Source organism: Tinamus guttatus, unplaced genomic scaffold (assembly GCF_059628265.1).
Source record: "Tinamus guttatus ecotype Peru unplaced genomic scaffold, ASM5962826v1 Tinamus_guttatus_pri_ptg000010l, whole genome shotgun sequence".
NCBI classification, from domain to species: Eukaryota; Metazoa; Chordata; class Aves; order Tinamiformes; family Tinamidae; genus Tinamus; species Tinamus guttatus.
Genome location: NW_028288544.1, coordinates 542462 through 564763, shown reverse-complemented (window position 1 = coordinate 564763; position 22302 = coordinate 542462). Strand labels below are relative to the sequence as shown.

At 38.9% G+C, this 22302-nt stretch overlaps 1 protein-coding gene across 1 annotated transcript in view; it reads left to right on the top strand.

The window, feature by feature from the left end:
* The window catches only part of AK9 (adenylate kinase 9), a 58671-nt gene extending 36923 nt beyond the window's left edge, over positions 1 to 21748 (top strand). Inside the window, 15 exon segments of the mRNA XM_088522294.1 lie at positions 1567 to 1685; positions 3721 to 3940; positions 5056 to 5130; positions 5904 to 6089; positions 8287 to 8505; positions 9614 to 9827; positions 10541 to 10742; positions 11948 to 12094; positions 13911 to 14131; positions 15928 to 16130; positions 16577 to 16746; positions 18081 to 18179; positions 18261 to 18363; positions 18976 to 19090; positions 21546 to 21748. Coding sequence (XP_088378420.1) covers positions 1567 to 1685; positions 3721 to 3940; positions 5056 to 5130; positions 5904 to 6089; positions 8287 to 8505; positions 9614 to 9827; positions 10541 to 10742; positions 11948 to 12094; positions 13911 to 14131; positions 15928 to 16130; positions 16577 to 16746; positions 18081 to 18179; positions 18261 to 18363; positions 18976 to 19090; positions 21546 to 21748 — 2496 coding nt within the window.
* The last annotated feature ends 554 nt before the right edge of the window (positions 21749 to 22302 follow it).

Below are 22302 nucleotides of genomic sequence, written 5' to 3'. Positions count from 1 at the left end.
AGACAAAGTACAACACTCTACAACTATGCAATGGTAGAAATAAAGGTATCTGAATACTCTAATTTGCTTGCTCCTCCTTCCCATTTCACTCCCCTATTGCTGCGCATTAGTATCCTACTCACAGAATGGCTATTCTGTGACCATGTTAATAACGACAATAGCCATTGTCATTAGCAACATATATTTGCTTTGAGGATAAGTTAGCAAGTTATGTGGCTAATTAGAGATGGCTCTGTAAGGTTAAAAAAAAAACTAATACTAAAGACCAAAAGTCCTCACTATACATATTTCAGGGTGAAAGGCTAAGAACTTCTTTGGACCAGTTCTAACCTGGTCCAATGGAATTAACAGCCATTTTTTGCTGCAACATGTTAATGGTAGGAAGTCCTCCTGGACTACATTGTCCAATTTAGTTTTATTCAAAAGGAATATTGCTCTCACAGTCCAAGACCTCTTTGTGCTGTGAAGCAAAGCATCGGGAAGATAAGTAGATTTGTTTCCTATTCCAAACTAAAATGCTAATAACCACCCTTCACGAGCTACATTCTCAGATACAGATGGTTGCTCAAAAGATCTCTTGCTTATATACTGTTTTCTTGCTTATGTATTATTTTCTTTACATGTTGTTGAAGATGAACCTGTAAAAAGTTGAAAGGTGAGCAGAAAATAAGAACTTTGAGAAGGTCTTCTGCCTTATATAGTTCAGTGCTACTCTGGAGAAGCAGATTTATCACTGCTTCTGCTACAAACTACAGTTAAATTATCAAAATAGGATTATTGACAGTGGCCTCAGATTTATTTTGTCTCAGATTAACTTGAGACCATTTACAGAACTGCTCAATATTCACAGTCACACCTAACAAATGTGCTTTCCAGGCCAGTTTTTAGAGAAAGTACCAATCTGCATATTATTATTATTATTAATTGTCAAAGGCTAGTGGAGTTAGGTGAGTTAGGTGAGTGGAGTTAGGTGAAGTTAAAGGTGTGCAGATAGCAGAGCATATTGTACCTGTGAGCACTTTGGAGATTGCTTTTAGTAGTGTAAGCATGTGCTTTGTAAAGTTACATTTATATGTAATGCTACCTTACAATTTTTGTAGTCTTTATATTCTTATTTTGCTATAATTTTTATGTGCAATTGTGGAAACTATAATATGTTTTTTTCTGGGTTTTTGAGGCCCACTTTTATATCTATTATTGGCAAAAGATGAGGTAGTACCAGCTAAGGGCAAATGCTACCTCAGTTGTGGAGAGGGAAACTCCTGATATTGCCAGCCCCCAGTTTGTCCCTTCAGCTTGATGTAAAGTTGTCTCAACTCTAGGGAATTACCCAACTGTAAGCAGGGGAAAATACCACAAAAATAGGCCAACCAGGCATTTTATATATAATATAATACAGAGGAATAGAGCAAATGAGTTTGTTTTGTTTCTGCTGGATTAAATGAAACGAAGACAGTAACCAGTATTCAGACAGCTTTTAACCTTAGTCAGTCAAAAAACAATCGATATATCACAGAAATCTTTCTCTTTGTGTTTTTTACTTCTGTGGATTTTCTTTTCGTCAAGGAAATAGAGTTAACTGAGGAGGAAGAAGCGATTAAAGCAAATCTAGTGGAAAATGAGGCTTTGCCTCTGGAAGTGCTTGATAATATTGTTCTTGACTGGTGGACGAAAGAGCCATTCCGGTAACTGTATTTAGCTTATCTCTCTCTCTCTCTCTCTTTAGCTAATCTTAATAAAGGTTTTATCCGTTCTGTCCACAGTTATAAATAATTATTGCAGACAGTATTTCAGATGCTCCTGTTCTTATGAAACATGACCTACCTTTCATTCTTAGCTTTTGGTATGCTCTTTTGATTGAAATTCTGATAGTAATATAATGTTTTATGTGCTGTACACAGTGCTAGAGAAAACTTCAAGGGCACTTGAACTGGATAAAATCCTTTGAATAGCTGGTCCTTCCCATCTTCTATCACAATAGCCATGTAGTTCTGGTAGGCAGATAGAAGAGATATGACAGTAAATGTTTTATGTTTTCATATAGCTCGTAAACATAGAGAGCTGAAATCCAGCTGTAAATATGTGGATTCCACATATTATAAACATTATGTGGAAAACAAAATATCAGTGGTCTCCAAAATGACAGAATCAGTTATCTTCTGTTAACTCATTGCAATCTCTGCTCTAGTTATGTAACTACAGCAGACACTCGCTCAGATCAGAAAGTACATCTAGTATGTCATAATAAATATGAAATGTTTTTACATAAATAAATCGGATAAATTATTTCTAGAGGGTATATTGTTTTAAGGCTTTTCAGGACATACTTTAAGCTGCTAAAATCCCTTTTTCCATATCCTACCTATTCCTTTCATTTCCATACAGATGCTGGAAACTTGACCACTAGGTTGCAATCACTGGCAGTATGAGAAATGCCTTAAAAGTAATAAATGTGCTTCTCCAATAAACTTTTGTCCTGTCAGTTCACAGACAGGAAGACAACATTCTCTTAACTGTGTAAAAGCAGAAAGATCAGTTTTAGAAGAAGGTACCAGGACACAGATACATTACACATAATGTTAAGATACTAAATGATTATCACAGAATGGCTGAGGTTGGAAGGGACCTCTAGACAACATCTAGTCCTACCCCCCTGCTCCAGCAGGGACACCCAGAGCACGTGGCACAGGGTGGCATCCAGGCGGGTTTGGAAGATCTCCAGAGAAGGAGACTCCACAGTCCCTCTGGGCAGCCTGTTCCAGGGCTCTGGCACCCCCACAGCAAAGAAGTTCTTCCTCACATGGAGGTGGAACTTCCTGTGTTTCAACTTGTACCCATTACCCCTTGTCCTTTCACTGGCCACCAGTATAAAGAGTTATATCGTATTATATAAATTCTGTTTTCTCAAGGTCTGCATAGTAAAGGAAAATTTTCATCATTTCATGATATATATCTTCCCCCAAAGTTTTTTTTTCTATAATATCCAGGACCACCTGTTCTTCCGTTCTCTACCGCTCCTTGGATTTCCTTTGGTTTTCCACAGTTTTAGAATGTCTTGTACACATCAATTTCTTGTCTACATTAATAAATAGAAGTATTCTTGTTAACACAATATTCAGCTTTATGGGATAGCTCATCTGTCAGAATGAAAGAGCTCCAACAAGCCATAGAGCTTTCCAGGTGCATCTGACTTGGTTCGACACCTGCAGGAGAGGAGATACATGTGATGCTGAGTGGCAAGGTTCTTGTACTATACTGGAGAAAAAAAATGTCAGTAATTTTGAAAAATAAATTGTCAGTAAACTTGCTGTGACGAACTTTATGAGAATAATGTTTGGGGTGTCTTCACATGGTTTGAGAGCAGTGTCTTAGAACAATAAGCTTTAGGGTCACAAAACAACATTGAAGATATGACTTACTTTGGCTTAGTTAGTTTTTAGTTTAGTTTTTTAATCATTAATCTCAGCACCCTAAAACATCAAAAGTTTAGTTAGGCCTTTGTTGGTATTAGTTCGGTATTTGTTGGTATAATAATTTAAATACACAGAGAAATATCACTTTTGCATTCTGAAGAGTAATAGCACAGGAAAATATTTTTATTTACTATTAAAATATATTTTAATAAGGGAGTTTAAAATTATTTTTGCAGATTCACTCCGTTTTCACTGTGTTGAAATGTGTACATTGTGTAATGATAAATATCTTTTTTTTTTTAATCAGGTCCACTGGATTTATACTGGATGGTTTCCCTCGCACTATAGATGAAGCCCTGTATTTGTCAGAGCGAGGACTCTGCCCTGATGTTGCAGTTTATATTCAAGTAGAAGAAAGCGACATTATTGACCGTCTTTTACCTTCACGTATGAAAAAATGGAGAGAAACACATGATAAAAAAATGGAAACCAAAAAGAAACTGAAAGACCTGAAAGCAAAAATAAGGGTAGGTTTTCAGCACTGTCTCCTTAATTGCAGTTTCAGAAACACAGATACTCTTTCCTGTGTGCAGGAAAGAGCACACAGAGAAACCAGCCAGGAGCCGCAGCCTCACACGTTCACAGCATTCCCTGATTTTCCACGGGAACTGGAGAAACTACAAAGCTCCTCTCCTGCTCTGTCTCTCCCACATTAACACTGCCCAATGCAGTTAATTTGTGCACAAGTTTTAGGTGTCTGGCACCCCAGGCAAAGCAGCTGGTCTGCCAGACAGCAGCCAGCCTGGCAGAAGGCCAGACATCTGGAATATCCCAGACAAGAGGCAGCTGGACAGAGAAACTCAATATGGCCATAAAACATCAAGCCTGCAGCTCAAGCACAGAGGTGCTGTTTCACCCTGGGTGCCCTGAACACGGGCTGTTGAGTTGATCTGTGTCTGCCATAGGGGCACTGTTCAGTGAATGTGCGTGTGTTTCCAGCTGTGACACCCTGCACAGAAATGTAAGAGCACTAAGGCGCACTCTCCATGTCACTGCAGCTGTGCAGTCTCTGAGCTGAACAAATGAACAGGCCACCATATGACAGCTACCTTGAAATAATGTGAAATCTTTATGCAGACATTTACACACATGCAAAACCTTCAAGGTTCCTAACTTCCTACAGAAGTGAGAGGTAGTACTTCACAAGCACTTTCAGAAGAGACCTGAACATAAGTTCCTACGGACAGCTGATGCACAGCGAGTTAGTACAGGGGAGTTTGGGACAAGCCCTTATGGTATCAAGAAGTTAGCAGCACTTAACAGTTGAATCCTCTCAACACCCAGTGGCCTTAAATGGGAGAGAATGCGCCTGCCCATTGCCTCTCTGTTTGCATTTATAACTGGAAAAACTGAAAAGGCAGAAAAGAACATCACTTCTAAGTGACGTTACCAATTGTACCTATCATAAGTACAGAAGATTATCCAAGTGTTTAAAAGCCTTTTATATCACACTGTTGATTGAAATATATATCCATCCTAAAAAAGGATAAAACTCACTTAAAGGCGATTTCCACTTCAGAGTTCTCAGAGACGTTTTATTAGCAAATACTATTATTTTCTTAGGTTTTTTTTTAACTAACAGGATAAGAAGATGGCTAGAAGAAGGGCAGAACTTTTGGCAGAACACAAAAAAAAGAAGCAGGAGGTAAGAAAACAGGTTAATTAAAATATTTATTATAGCAGTGTTTGTATTCTTATCTCTCAGAAATTTCTAGAGTTTTTACAGAGTTTTAAGGGCAATTTAGAACAGTAAAAATGTAATTGATTGTCAGAAAGCTCGGCTTTGCAAATAATTTGACATGTTTAAATGTTTCAGAAACCAATGACTCAACACTAAACTACCATCTAAACACTAAAACCCTGAACACTAAAATTCTTCATATGATGCCCAGATCAGCAAAATACTTATAAATGTATTTAGCATAACTAATTTAGCCACAGTCAATGTGGTCAGGCAGCTGTTTAAGTACTCTGTCAAATCCATTAACTTGCATCTGACTGTACCAGGATTTCTGCACAAATTCAACTACAAAACATATTTATATATGTATTAATGGACTACTTGAGTGCTTATGAAATGCTGTCAAGTATGCTTTCAGCTAACAAGCCTGTTTGTAACAAAGTCCCTCCAAACTACAGTACCAAACACATAAAAAATTACTCTGCCAAAATGCAATGTAGCGTTGCAGTTTTTCAAGCACTGTTGGAATTGGTATAGTGCTTCGTTGTGTGCATTATGTAATATCTGTTTTCTTCCGAAAAGCTTATTCTATGAGCTGCTAGATTTTGCTTTTGATAAGCTACCAAAAAGGAATTTTGGTTGAATTATGATTTTTCAAAATGAAAGAAATACTATATGTTCTTTGAAAGCATCCGTATCATAGACAGGAAACAACTAATATTTTGCATTTATTTACTTTAACAAATAAGGAATATGATGAAAACAGTGAAAATGAGGATGAAAATGAGGATATTGAAGCGATACTTGAAGAAGAGTTTTTAGAAGAAGAAGAGGAAGAAACTGAAGAAGAACAAGAGTCTGATGCTGTTGAACGTATACAAAACGAAATTGTAGAAAAGTTTGAATCAGACAGAGATCACTTACAAGGCGTACAGGTACCTTATTTTACCACAGGAGTTAAGAAGAGCTTTTGGTTTTTTTGGTTGATTTTAATGGTCAGATTTCAAAGCTACAGCATTTGAGTGATACTTGCTGAAGTCATGACAATATGAATATGCAGAAGGTATATAGTTTACAAAATACATGATTTATAAGACCAAGTAATATTGTTAGGAAACAAAAACAAATAAAAATTTGGATGGACCCATACAGCCTTGGGAGTATCATTTCCTTCTTAATAGGCTGGTTGAGGCTGGGAACCAATCTAAAGGATTATAAATATAGGAACAAAATTCCATATGTTATTTTTAAGTCACTACTCTTATTAGACAACCTCAATTTCTTTATGCAGTAGTTATTACCATAGAGTTATTAAAATCAGTGGACATATTATGTGTTTAAATAGAGAAAAAAAATCAGGATTTGATGTCTTTTAAATGTGAATGTGGACTCAGCCACATCAAAACCTGAAATATCCCAGAGCATAGAAGTCAGATTAGAAAATAAAACCCCTTTAATACAGAGTAAATATTTAAGTACAGCTGTACTCCCAGATCTATGTTTCTGAACTCAGTGACATCTACAATGAAATAATCTCATCTAATCCAGATATGTGCAGTGTAAATGTCTATGTCTGTTTAAGTAGATAAGTGCCATTCATTTACTTTACTCCAAGCATTTTATTTTAGGAGGAAATTAACATGATTTAGAACCTCTCTTCACTGATCAGAGTGAAAGAGGTAGATATAAGATTTGGAAAATCGCCACTATAAGTTTTAATTGATTCAAAGTTAATTTTATTTTACTACTTAATGGATTAACTGTCATGAAAATCAAGAAAAAAAAAAACAACTCCTAATTTTCTTTGCACTTCAAAGAAGTGTAAGTTTAGTGGAAAAAGATTAATGTTTTGTGTCCAGAGATTCTCACTTCCTGAGAATTTTGGAGGAACGTGACTTGAAAGTGCATTCAGCTTTGAAAAGTAACTGTAAATATGTTATCTTTACTGAACATTTTTATGAACAGTATATATAATCATGCATCCAAACACTTACATTTTTTTTTATTTTTATGGGTTCAAAATGAAGCATGTGGCTAATTTCAATGACCTAGATTTGAAAAGTGGAATTAGATAGAATTTAGGATAATGCCATTGAAAGACAATAAAAAATTCCTGTCATAGTCTTGACATAGGGAAAATACTAAGCCTTTACATGAGCAATACAATGTTTTAGGTTGAAGCTAATTGAATACGACAGTTCTTTGAACATTTTCTATTTCCCACTCTGACATTTGAGACTGTATAGTGTGTTGCATTAGTGAACTCATGAAAACTTGCAGCAGAAAAGGAACAAGAATTTAAGAAGGCAATTTTTATTTCTCTCAAGAAGTATGTGCTCTTCAGTGACAGGAGAGCTGTCTACTGTTTCAGAGATTGCTATTGTAGTGGGTCTTGAGTGGTAGTGGAAAGATTCAGTACATAAGATTCAGTTCATAAATATTTTATGTACCTTGAAGAATTACACACCAACAGTAATATATAATGGAATTTTATATTAGTACTGCATGTTTCTAATATGTCCAGTTAGAGCCTACTCAAAATTTTTGCCCTTATTTTTGACTCCAGGAACATTTATGCTTTTTTAAAAACTTTAAATAACTTACTGTTTCTGATTCATTATTTCAGACTTGTTTATTTTTACCTGTTTCTGTAACTGTTGGTCCTCTTTGGCATTGTGGAACCTTGGTCTTTCATGAAAGAATAAATTCTGACATTAAAATGTAGTAGCACTACAGTAAAAATGTTAGGTACCTAAAAAAGCCCTGTAGAAAATAGGATATATTTGTATTTTAGTCAGCAGACAGGAGCAATACTTTTATACAGTAGCTAAATAATCTATTGTAAATTGTGAGGAATGCGGAAAGAATGACATTTGATTGCTTCTTATAAAAGATACCTCTTAAACTTTAGTTTCCCCATAGTAGATTCCTTGAAGTCAAATATAGTCTTAACTGTAACTTAAATGTAGAAGGGCAGAAAGGCCAATTCTTATCTCATATTAAATTGAATTTCACTGATTTACAATGACTGAGAATACACTCAAGAAATCATAGACAATATTGCTGTCACCCATCATTACAAATCTGATCATGTTTATGATTCTAATATTTCATTGTGTTTTCATTCACTAGGAAGAATTTGAAAGAATGTTAATACCTCAAATCGAGATCGGTGGAGAACGGAAGCCTCACATTGTACGCTACCGAATATATAAGAATTTGAATCCTCTGGTGGAAAATCGCAGAAGCATTTTTGAGAAATGCTACCCAATAAGTTTGCCACTTGCACATAAGATGCTCATTTTCTCATATAAATATCCAAGTTCTTTTGGTCAGTGGGATCCAGTCAAGGTAATTTTTTTATAGCTAAATAATATTTCAGAAGTAATATTTTACAGTAACATATTTCACAGAAAAGAATAAACAGTTTAAAGTAACACCAGTAAAAGTTAATGAAATCTACATTACTAAAATGAAGAGCAGACTTTGGATATCTGATAAATTGAGGGCAAGCAGCCTGAAATGGCCTGATGCAGTAACAGGAGTATAAGTATTAGAGAAGGGCCTGGCAAGGTAATACTGTGCAGCAGAGCAAACATCTCATCTGTATGCTTGCTGACCCCCTCAAAAATGAACATAAATGAACTTGTGAGACACGACTTCCCTTCTACTGCAGAAGAACAGTTGACTTTTCCCCATTATTTTATATGGACACCTTACTGGACTGTGGCTAATGGGATCCATCCCGGAGGCCTTTTTTCAAAATTGGTCACTCTTTCTACCCTTCCGTATTGTGGAAGGAAGGTCAACATAAGGCTAGTCTATGCATCAGTTATACATCAGAAATTGAACAGTTCCACTTCAGAACTTCTGCCTTTGGGACCATAACATGAACCCTACCTGGGCTTGGCATTTTTTTTTCTAAAAAAATCTAATTCTAAAGGCAGTTTCTTCAAGAACTGCTGCAATAAAGGCATCCCTAAGTTCTTCCTGAGCAAACAGTGGTGCAAGGAATTCAGTTAGCATTTCTGTAATGACTATTTCTGCCTTTCCTGCTCTTCTTACATCTCAGTTACCCCTTGGCACTATAAGCTGCTTATCAGGCTTCCTGATGTGTTTGAAAATATTCCATCAGTAGCCTTTAAAAATATACTGCAGTTCTCTGATCATACCCTCACCATGGACAGAAAGTGTAATGGTGCCACCTACTGGAAAAAGTGAATATTCTTTCTTTAACGGTCACCGTATCTTTCCGCACAAGAATTACCTAAGTATGCAAGTTCCTCAGACGCACACAGGACATTATGTCTGAGGTAATTCAGTATTTCTGAAGCTTTTGATGCCTTGTTTTCAGTAGCTGATAGTCATCTACCTGCGCACGAAGCCACTTCTGTAGGATGGTAAAAGAGGAGGCTATGTCAAACCTATTTAACTGTTTCCTATTTTTCATATGCTACAGCTAAGTGAAGGAGATATAATCAGATCACCACAGAGCCATGAAAACCCAGTCTATCCTGTAATCCATCGGCAATATATTTATTTCCTTTCAAGTAAAGAAAATAAAGAAAAATTTATGAAAAATCCCATCAAATATATCTGTCAACCGAAACCTAAACCAGCCATGCCAATCAAGATTGCAATTGTTGGACCTCCAAAATCTGGGAAGACTACAGGTACAAACCAGTATTACCTGTAAGACAGAGGATGGCACTCACAAAATCTAAACTAGTATTATTTATAACTCTTGCTTATTTTGGATTATTTTCTAGTTGTTTCTCATTTCCTTTAACCAACATGATGCAACATAAAATGAAGACATATTCCTAAGATCAAGGATGAGAACCCAAAACACTGCCTTCTCCAGCCTGGTGCCTATTTTTTTAGATTACGAAACAAGATTTTCCATCTTTCCCTCCACTGCTCTCCATTTCCCTCTATGACTCTCTCAATCCACAGATCTCTGACTTCAACTAAAGAGGAATACACAGCTTATATCAGAAATTAATGGTTAGGTCAAAAATGGAAGAGACGGGTTTAAATCATTTCATATTAAGGAGGAAATTATATCCATACTTCCTACTTGCTGGATAAATGATCTAACAGCTAATCTGTTCTGTGGGCAGTGATAGCGTATTTTCTAACATATATTTGAATAAAATTGATAATGTCTGCTGTGATTTACATTGTACTGAATGCTATTAGTGCATTAGGCTACACAAAGCTAAAGGGCCGGGCCCTTGAGCCCCTTAAGCAGATGTAGGTCCCCGCTCACCAAGAATCTGCGTTGGAAATGACCCAGAGTAGGACTGACCGAGGACTTCAACAGGCTGCTGGCTTTTGATTATGCTTAGGTGAAAATTGAGTGTTAAAATCTAAATTTTTGCAGTTGCCAAGAAATTTGCAAGCACATATGGATTCCTGCGCCTGACTGTGGGGGATGCCATACGGCTGGTGTTAAACGAGCAGCCACAAAGTGAGTTGGCACTTGTGATAAAATGGCATCTTCATAAAGGACTGACCGTACCCGACGAACTGGCCGTCCAGGCTCTAGATGTGACTCTGATGAATCACATCTGCACTACTGTTGGGTAAGAGGCTTATTTGGGTTCTGAGGGCTTTTTTTTTTTCCTGGGGCTGTCTGTCCTTTCATAGGCAGTGATGCTTATGTTATCTGTGTGAAACAAACTGTCTCAGTAAAACACGTCAGTGGTTTATTCATTAATAACCTTTCTGTCCACAATGAAGTGGGAAATAGGATCTCCACATTAATCTGAAAAAGCACTCTGAAACATACTTTTCTGCAATTTTCAAGTAAGTATGTTCCAGTAAACTCCAGCAATATGTTTATGAAAGTTACCTTTTTTTTTTTTTTCAGACAGAAGCCAGTATGTCATTTTCCATTGAGAACTGCCATTTTCTCTCTCTCATAGCTATTCTTGTACCAACTTAAACTGATCTGATTCTCTCCAGTAATGCACACCGGCAGTTCAGTTCTGCAGGACTTTTTTTCTGTTTTTATCAGCAGTTGAAGTTAAGGAGGATCAGAAAACTGATTCTTACCACATTACTTCTTAGGGAATAGACATTTCTTAGGCGCTATTCCCAAGACTTGTAAACTGTGCTATATGAAAAAGCATTTTGTTTTATTATCAAGTCAGTGAACTTCAACTCTTCTCCTAAAAAAAAAATAAATAAATAAAAGGCAATTCCAGACCAATCTTGAAAATTATTTGAGCCTGAGACCAGAATTTTTTCAACTGTTCTTCCATGTTAACTATTGGAATGGTGTTTTAAGACTATTTTGCACCAGCATTGCAGAGCAAGTGAAAAAAAGTTTTTTTTTTTCTCCAATGTGCTTTAAAAAATGGTTCAAGTCCTATAAGTTATTTTATTTTTCACTTTGAAGACTACTTCTCCTAATCCTTATGGAAGTTCCTCACAGTTAAAACTAAACTTCTGCATAACTGATGTCAGAACTGAAAACTCCACTATTGTGGTAAGTAAGAGCTGTCCACTTAGGTTCCTATAACTTTTATCCTTTGTGTATTCCCTTTGCTCTTTACCATTTCTTATTCCATCTAGTTTAAAAAAAAAATTAAGTGCTTTGTAAGTTTTTGGGGTGGATACTGTATCTAATAATTCAGGACATCACTGAACTTGATGGCATAGGAATAGACTTTTGTGTTTATTGAGAATATATTTTGAGTATTTTTAGCACAAGTTGATCATTTGTGAATGATTAAGTAAGAACCAACCTGTTAGAAAATATGTCTCTGTTTCTGTTTGTATGCAGAGTTGTTATTGATGGATACCCTCTAACAAGGAAACAAGTAAACCTCCTGGAATCGGTTAGGATAATTCCAGTGAAAATCTTTGAGCTGGAAATGGAAACAAAAGAAGTGTTCAGAAGAGCACTGTCAGATAAGGACAACACAAATAGGTAGTTATGCTCCATGACAGCAATATTTTTACCAAGCAAAGATTGTAATCTCTCTGTGCAGTGCTATATCCCAGTGCAGTACCCTGAGAGGCTGTCACATCTAAGGTGGAGGACCTAGGAGGCCTTTCATGCTCTCTCATGCAGGTGCACACCCCACAGACCTCCCAACTTCACACAGGAAAAGACCCTCCCAAGGGTCAGATCCCCACAGGGGAGAACTGAGGAAACACATGTACAGGCTGTGTGCCCACTGCTTTGCTTAGTTACACTGCATATCAGATATGTTACTAGTTCTCTCTGCTGCTGAAGCTTATTATTCATCAGCTTAGTTACTGTCCTCACAACAGAAATTGGTATTTTATCCAATAAGCCTTTTTTTCCTTTTCTTTAATTCTTAACTGTAGTCTTTTTTTTTTTAAGATAGGAGCCATGTGTATTTTAATAACATGCATACAGTTCATGAATTACTCATCGAAACTGTAAATAACTTTCTTCTTTGTTTCTCTAAAGAGATAAATATTTTATCTAAAAAGCTATTGGTTGTTTTTGAGGTATAGCAGTAAGTAATTTATAAAGGAACAGAGAATTAAAAAGAACAGAACATTCACCTTAAAATTAAATTGTGTAAGAATCTGGTTCTCATTAAAGGAAATGATTCTAAGAAGTTCCAGAAGGCTTAGAGCAGTACTGAATGTCTCTCATTTTGTCTCTTTCATTTTATCAAATAATCAGTACAATGCTTAATCACTTACTGAAAGTCTAAAGACTATGTGCAATGCAAAAAGTAACTGAATGCTGCCCTTTTAAAAATATTTATGTAAAATAAATAAATAAATCTTTTTAAATACCAAGCTAATTACATGTTATAAGCTTAAATAGAGGGATATGGAGCTTCCAGAGAGGGTCCAGCGTAGGGCCACAAAGATGATTAAGGGTCTGGAGCATCTATCATATAAGGAACGACTGAGCGAGCTGGGCCTGTTCTGCATGGAGAAAAGAAGGCTGAGAGGGGATCTAATCAACATGTTCAAGTACCTGAGGCGTGATTGTAGGGAGGATGGGGTCAGGCTCTTCTCCGTGGTGGCCTGTGACAGAACAAGGGGTAATGGGTACAAATTGAAACAGAGGAAGTTCCACCTCCATGTGAGGAAGAACTTCTTTGCTATGAGGGTGCCAGAGTCCTGGACCAGGCTGCCCAGAGAGGTTGTGGAGTCTCCTTCTCTGGAGATCTTGCAAACCCGCCTGGATGCCACCCTGTGCCACGTGCTCTGGGTGTCCCTGCTGGAGCAGGGGGGTTGGACTAGATAATCTCTAGAGGTCCCTTCCAGTCTCAGCCATTCTGTGATTCTGTGAAATAGAAAACAATAAAAATAGGTAATATTAGCAATTTCTAAGAGGTACTTCTTACAGAGAAATTAATCCTATTAAAAGAGGAAAGAGAATCTTATTCTCTTTCTTTGGCATCATTTAAATCAACAACCATGTCAGTACTTCTCTACTACTAGTGTTTTAGTAAAAATACCTCTTCTGGTCTTCTATATTATTTTTTAGAGGTCATATGAATTATTTTCGATATGTACATGTAAATATAAAAGCCAAAAAGTTTTCAAAATACATCCAAAAACTGTCGATACTTCTTGATTTCAGACAACAGTATAACTCAAAATTAAGACTTCTTTTTTCAATGAGCAGTGACTTTCAAGTGACTTGGAAGACTTTTGTCTCTGGTATCATTTCATAATATATGTGTCATTCAGTTAAATGATCTGACCTTCAAACTTAGTATTGAATCAGTGCTACTTTCTGTTGTCTTCAGATATCCCTACCCCGAACATGACAGCTCACAGATTCTCGCTATCCGAAATTCCTGTTATAAACAACACATTGAGGCAATTAGGACTTACTATGAGAAGGAGCATCAGAATTGGTGTGTGATTGATGCCTTTCACAGCAAGTGGTGGATCTGGAACAAAGTACTCCAGGAAGTCCAAGTTGTAGTTAAAGAAATCCAGATCTATTTGGAAAGAATAAGAGAAGGTAACAGAAAAACAAAGTTATTTAAGAAGTTATAATGTACCAAATATATTTAAATTAAGTTTTAACTTGCTCTGGATTAAGCTAATTCTTGGGCACATACATACCATGTGCAGCTGGAATTAAGGTTCATAGCATATGTCATTTACTAGACATTAAAAAAAAACAAAAATAAGAGAATAACAATGAAAAGCCAAAACACAACATTTGCCTTAACATTTGCCTCATTCAAGTCTGATGTATCTAACACCTGGTCTATTCAACAAAATGCACTATTTTAGAAAATGAGTTAAGCAACAAAATTATTAATTGATACCACAGAAAATACAGCAGAGAGCTTAATATAGACAAAAACACAGTGTTACTTGTGAATTCTGGAGTTAAAAACATGACAGTTGTCATTTTCACTGTGTATTATTTCCCCTCATAACTAGATTTGCTCATAACAACTCCTACCTTTCTCTTGACAAATGCAAGGCCTTTTTCTAACATGAAATCTTGTATCATTCATTCCAGCTGTAAGAGCAGGCAAATGGATATAAGGATCTCCAAAACTTTTGAATCTAAAATTTTCTTTAAAGTTAAGTTGGCTGTCTTCACACTTACTAGGTAGCTTTCTGGGTTTATAGGTTTAGATGCCAATTTTAATGTGAGGCTAGTTAGAAAAAGAGTAACTATTTGAAAAAAAAAAAGGCCTTGTTTCTGCTTGTGTAAAGCACTGGATTGTGTTTTAAGTACTCGGTGGGCTATAGCGAAAGTGACGTCTTCAACTTTCAGACACAGACTCCAAGAGCTACATCAAATCCCACCCCCAAAAAAGAAGACTATTAAAAAGTACTCATTAGTGTTCATTAGACCAAAAGCTGAGCCTCAGTTACCAAGGATGTGCAGAACTCAAAGACAACGCCAGCACATTCAGAGGCTTCCTTAATACCATCTGGATTATATGAGCCAGGTTTTTCTGCATGGATCTGTAACTGAATTGCCTGCAAGATCTGAGAGTTTATATCAAAAAGTGAGAAAAAGTAAATTTTCCTCAGGTTTCCTCTCTCACAGCTTAGCTCCTGAAAGATACAGGATATCAGATTAGCTTTGCCATTTTTCTCCTGAGACTCTCCTGCGTACTAATGCACTTTGAGGTCTTATGCTTATCCTTTGCAGTTGTACCTTGAGTGCTGCATTTTTCCAAGACCTCTCAATGCCAGACCCAATATCATGCAGCTTTGATCTCATCTGAAGAGATTGTGAAGGCAGCAAAGAGCAAACTAGCTACAGAACGGCCTGGGACTGTTGTCCAAAGAACAGCTCTGTGCTTGCTCTCGCCTTACAGATTTAGTCATAAGTCAAAAAAAATTTTTTTAATTATGGGGTTTTTTCACATCAATGAAAAGCAGCCTTTAAAATATTTTTATCTGAATTTTTATGCAAGGTCTTGAATTTAAATAATAGCTGAAATGTTCCTTTACAGCACAAAGAAATGAAGTAACAAATCATTAATAAACTTATCCCAGAAAACAGGCAAACAAAAACAAAGTACAGACTAATAAGTTAAGCAGGTAGAGTATCCCACAACATTAATACTTGTATTTATTAAGTAAATGATACAGAAATGTCACTTAAATTGAAACTTTATTTTAATATCAGCATACACAAAATACTAGTGTTGGAATTCTCATTATTTCATATCATTTCACATGATATAGTAATATTCTTAACTGTAACATTCCTATATAGAAATGCTTTATTCTTTCTATATATTTCATTAACAAAAGTTTATCATTAATTACTGTTATTAACAGGAAAAGCAGCCAGCATTGCTGATTTATGCATCACCCCTGAAGAGCTGCAGTATCGGCTGGGGGAGTTTGGACAGTATTGCCCCGTCAGCCTTGCAGAAAAACATGAGCTCCTGGACTGCTCCGTAACCTCCTCGCTGCAGTTTGCTGCGGAATTTCGAGGACATTATTACAAAATGGCTTCACAGGAAGAACTGGAGGGAAGTGTCCAAAAATGTGGGGAGGGGGAGCAATGCTGCTTTGGGTCTCTGGTTCTTTACAGAAACAACACCATGTCATTTGAATTAGACTAGTGTTATTGGTGCTCTAGCTGTGTAATTCTGCTATCAAACATGCAGTCAGACAGAATGCAGCAGAGATCCTCTTCCAAATTATCATAGCTCAAACACTAATTTTTGAAGCAACCATTTCTTCCCTCCTATATCAGTTCTTTGTGGGGGCATAGGAAATGGCTATGGATACTGGATGGATGCTGAGGGATGTAGCAGGTTGGAAAAGAAATGACCTACTTAGCATGGCAGCCGCACCAGTACACTGGTGAGATTTTCTAGAAAAAAAGTATCTAAATTGCAGGAGCTAGTCTTTTGGAGCTTGACCAGCAGTCTTATAGTGCTTCCCTCTTTATTAAAATGTTTAATTTCTTTTTCTACAGAAATTCTTGAATGAGCCAGAGGTATATGTACCACCACTAGCACCTCATCCTCTTCCACCTCCAGAAATGCTACCAAAGAAACTGACGGTGGCAGAAGTGAAGGCCTTATTCCCTAGGAGTGCAGAAATGCAGGGATACTGTCCAGTCACTTACCTAGATGGAAAACTGAGGTATATCACTGCAATTTCCATTAACATGTGTTGCAGCCTATATGCCCTGGGGCCCCGGAATACAAACAGCCCACTTGACCTAGCCTTGTCCAAACATGGTATAGTAATATTCTTAACTGTAACATTCCTATATAGAAATGCTTTATTATTTCTATATATTTCATTAACAAAAGTTTATCATTAATTACTGCTGTTATGCCCTGGGGCCCCAGAATACAAACAGCCCACTAGACCTAGCCTTGTCCAAACTTCTGCTCCCTTTCTCCACTACTTTTATTACAGTAGTGGGTGTTAAAAACAATGTTGCTTTGGCTGTGAAAGGTGCTTCATTAGTCTTATTTCTTTTTGGGGCTGAAAAATATCCCGTAGCTCCCTGTCTTTATGGCATGATTTAGATTATTTCTAATAACTAGACCAAGGCACAACCTGAAGCATTCTGAAGGTCATCGGTTCCTCTATATCTGTCGTTGAAAGAAGCAGGTGGGTTCAGTTTCTCTCAAAAATTATTTAATAGAGCTGAGAGTCAGTCCTTACCAGCAGGAATTTAGGTTGGCCAGATGATCATCTCTTGTAGCGGGAAAGACATATAAATCATAAGTTACTTGAGTCTAGGATTCTTTCTCCTTTTATGTCATGGGCAATGTTAATTTACTTAAATTGGTATTCAAATAAGCCAATCAAATGCATTGGATCTCCTTCTACAAAGCTGCCTAGAGGGGACAGAGCTTAGCGTTAATCCAATCATAAGGATCTGGGTTGGCTCGCTGTCTTGAGGGATGCAGTCTGCCTGAACACATCTTGAGTTTTCTCTATCAAAAGTTTTCAAAGTTCAGACAAATCTCATGACACCTAATGGGAGGCAAAACTAGCTATCACAGTTTTATAAGACAACTATAAAGCCCAGTATAAAGCCTCCCTGATTTCATCAGCATGCAGGAATTTCTTGTTGAGGTATAACCGTAACAGTCATTTCTATGCCGTCCCCTCTTAGCCTGCTGAATCAGCACGGCTGGCATTTTAGCCAGAGGAGCTGAAAGAGGCACTGAAAAAGTCCACTTAAAAGCAGATTTTGAGTCAGGAATCACTTAATCAATCACTTGCTTGAGCGAGGGGGTTGGACTAGATGATCTCTAGAGGTCCCTTCCAACCTCAACCATTGTGTGATTCTGTAATTTTTGAGCCTTGTAACAATCTGTCACGTGGCAGAAGCACAGATGATCCAAGTTATCTTTTTTCGTAACTTCTGTTCTTGCTAGGTTGCTAGAAGGGTCACTATCTAATGAATACACAGCACAAAAGATGTCTTAACATTTCTTGTTGCTCCGTCTCTTCAGATATGAAGCTCTGGTGCCTGGAAACATTGAGTATGCTGTAAAATATCGAGATAAGGTATATATTTTTGAAAGTGAAGAAAAACTTCAGAAGTTTATGAGGTGAATATACTACTCACATTTTAATCTTTAATCATGTCATAGTTTATACATCTTGACAGTACTTGCTTTTTATCTGGTTAGGTTACCAGAGAAGTACTGGAATTTGAAGCTTCCACGCAAACTCCCTCCAGTAAAGGAACCAATACTACTTACTGCACTTCCCTTAGCTGGATACCTTGAACAGGCTAGTTTTTGCTTCTCTATATTAGATTTAAAAAATAATAATAATTTTATATATAATGTGTATAGAATGTATAATACACCACATCCAGTTTTGGGGGAAGGTTTTTTTTTTTAGTTTAAGTATTTTATTAATGGGATTATATTTAATTGAAAATTGTTTTCAGGTAAGTACTTGCAGTAAAGACACGAAATTTTTAAAAAGCTTTAAAGTGATAGAGCTTGTAATTTTAATAGAAAAAGAAATCAAATAAGGCCTTCAGGGGGGATTATTCCCCTCTGCAAGAATAGCTGCACAACTGTATGATGATTTTTTGACTTTTTATTGTATCTAATATGAATAAATTTTGCTTTGATTTTTAACACAGGTGAGACACAAGCCTATCAGGAATGCTTTAAGGATAGCTAACTATACTCTTAGACAGGAATAGGTAATAAAAAAAAAGAATCATGATCTCTTTCCTCCCAACTTTCTGTTATTTCTGTGACCTGAAATTCACTGGCTTACTTTAAAGTATACTATAATGTTGGATTTGCAAGACAACAGGATCAGGCTTTTAATATATTTTTGCTCTAGATCTCTGTAATGTTCTTTAAAAACGTTTTATTTCCTTAGGGAGTATCAACTTCTCTAATAAAAGCTCTGAATGAAGTAGGCTGCTTAAAGCCAAAGTTTCCATTCCTGAGTGTAAAAAAAACTGCTCTGCTGTTTGTGGCCTGTCATTTAAAAGGTAAGGTATAAAAATAATATACCATAAAAATAATGAATCAAATGAATGCAGTAAATCATCTTATATAGCATTGGTAACTCATTTTTGTAGTTTTCTGACGTTCAATTTGGAAAAAATCCTCCTATATACTGATTAAAACACACATTTTCAGGTCTCTTAGGAACAAGTAAGAAACAAGAAAAGTCAACAAGATAGCTAGATATTTTGTGATCTCTCATAAAAATATGAGATTTTAATGATATTTCATCATCAGTCACCTCTCTGCCTTGAAAACATTTCTAATGCACACGATAGTAGGTTGAAATAAGGCAAAATCATAGAATCATAGAATGCTTAAGGTTGGAAGGGACCTAGAGGTCATCTAGTCCAAACCCCCTGCACACACAGGGTCACCAAGAGCACGTGGCACAGGCCTGCATCCAGGTGGGTTTTGAAGAACTCCAGAGAAGGAGACTCCACAACCTGTCTTGGCAACCTGTTCCAGTGCTCTGTCACTCTCACTGTTAAGAAATTTTTCCTTAATTTCCTGTGGAACCTTTGATGCTTCAGTTTCTGGCCGTTTCCTGTAGTTCTATCAGTGGCCACCACTGAAAAGAGGACAGCACCATCCTCCTCACTGCCTCCCTTAAGGTACTTATAGACACTGATCAGGTCCCCTCTCAGCCTTCTCTTCTCCAGGCTGAACAGGCCCAGCTCCCTCAGTCTCTCCTCACAGGGCAGATGTTCCAGGCCCCTGATCATCCTTGTAGCCCTGCGCTGGACTCTCTCCAGCAGCTCCACATCCCTCTTGTACTGTGGGGCCCAGAACTGGACACAATACTCCAGATGCGGCCTCATCAGGGCTGAGTAGAGGGGCAGGATCACCTCCCTCGTTCTGCTGGAGACGCTCTTCTTAATGCACCCCAGGATCCCCAGGCCTTCTTGGCCACAAGAGCAGACTGCTGCCTCATGGTCAATTTGTCATCCACCATGACACCCAGGTCTTTCTCTGCAGAGCTGCTCTCCAGAAGGTCAGTCCCCAGGCTGTACTGGTGTCTGGGGTTATTCCTCCCCAGGTGCAGGACCTTGCACTTGTCTTTCTTTGTTGAATTTCATAAGATTTCTCACTGCCCAGTTAATCCAGTCTGTCCAAGTCCCTTTGGATGGCAGTGCAGGCCTCTGGGCTATTGGATACTCCTCCCAGTTTAGTATAATCAGCAAACTTGCTGAGGGAGCACTCTGTGCCTTCATCCAGGTCATTGATGAATAAATTGAACAGGACTGGACTGAGGACTGACCCCTGGGGGACACCGCTACACACAGGCCTCCAACTAGACTCTGCAGCACTGATCACCACCCTCTCAGCTCTGCTATCCAGCCAATTCCTAATCCACCTCACTGTGGATTTACTTTACTCATTGTAAATTGTGTTGTAAAGTACCATCTACAGAAAAAGAGCTACCTAGGCCAAGACTGCCTTAAATCACCATTTCCCCTTTGCTTCAGCATAACAATTAAAATAATACACAGTAATGGTTTGGCACTCGCTACTTATGTACCCCAAAATATGGCTTAGAACAGGGAGTTAAGGAAGAACAGAAACAACACAACTTCCAATGTAATGTGCCTGGCCTTCAAATGTATGTTTTCTTCTGAACTATCGGGGATATATAGTCAATTCTTCATTTCCTATGGGCAGTGGATTTGGGTCATAGATAAATTGTGTCAAAGATGTGGATATTCCTAAGACGGCTCTGCGCAGGGCCTGTTTGAGTCAGGGCCAACGTATCAGCTTACAGGTACAGAAAGCCAGCTCAAGTTTAGCCCTGAAGGTCTCCCAGGTCTCCCCCCTTCACTCCGTGCTCATCATGGAGCCCTGAGAAAAGCAGAGCAGAGAAGCTGCCCAGAGCGAGCTGGGCACTGCACAAGCAGTATCGAAGGAGAGGAGCTCTGGCCATCGCCTGAGCCACTCGGGGTCTCTGCAATGAACCCTCCCATATGCTGCGCTGTGCAAGAGCCACTTTAGATACAGCACGGCATGAGTGGAAGAAACTGGCTCAGATCCACTGCAGTGCCCAAGTGAGCTGTATCCCTCTGGGCCTGAAGCTTAGTGCGGGATACAGCTCAAGTTTGGACGGATGTCTAAGCTCCAGCTCAATGTGTCCCCACCACCCAAATCATTTCAGATCTGGCTCTGTCCAGAGTGCCTCCAGCCCCTCGTTGCCCAAAGAACGTGAAGCTAATGGGAGCTCAGAATATTTCTTTTTTTACTAAAGCCTTGGTCTTTCTTGGGGTATGAGCTTCTGAAACACCAGGCAGTTTCTGCTGTTATTTTGGAGTCAACGGCTGCTTTCTGCGGGGCTTTCTGTGCCAGGGGCTCTGCCCGTACGGAGAGCAAAAACACTTGGTGCTGCTCTGATCCATGTCTGATCCAGAGCTAGCGCAGGATGCTGACGTGTTGCTCCATTTCTTGCAGCATACAACCCTCGGAGCTCGGAATACGTACGGAGGAAGTACCGGAGGAAACTGGAGCAGTTCGTGGATCACTGCGCCCTCATCCCCTACCTGGGCGCCAAGATGACGCGCCGCTACAAGGAGCCCCGGAGCAGGCCCGCCGACTTCGACTGCAAGCTGCGGACCTTCCTCTCACTGAAGGACGCGAAGCCCAGCTTCCTTTAGCTCCCTGGGAGCACTGTTCTTTATCGGAGCGCAGCATCCCCAGGTGCTGCCCACAGCCACGACGCGCCTGGCACGAAACGTCGTCTGACTCCATTGTTGCAGGGGGAAATGCTTAGAATTTTAATATTACTCTCCTAAACCGCACGAGGCTCAATGTGTGACGCACACGCCTGGGAAAGGGGCGGTTTGGGGTAAATACGCGAGGAAGCGGCGCATGTGGCCATAAACCTCCCCCCTCAAACGCACAGCGCCCGCCGGCGGGGGGGCGGGGCTTGGGGCGGGGCGCTGCCTGCTGCGTCATGGCGCATGCGCCCCGCCCGGGGCAGGAAGCGCGGCGGCCCCGATCCCTGAAGCGAGGTTAGCGGTGAGTGCGGCGGGGCGGTTCCGGGAGCGCCGCTCCGCTCCTGTCGTGTCCGCTCCGGTCCCGCTCGCCCCTCCCCGGGTGCCGCCGGCGCCGCGGGACCCGTCGCGGAGCCCAGGCCGGGCCGTCCCCGTCCCTGCGTGACGCGCTGCGCCTCGCCCCGTCGCTTGGCAACGCGGCCCCCCACGCGGAG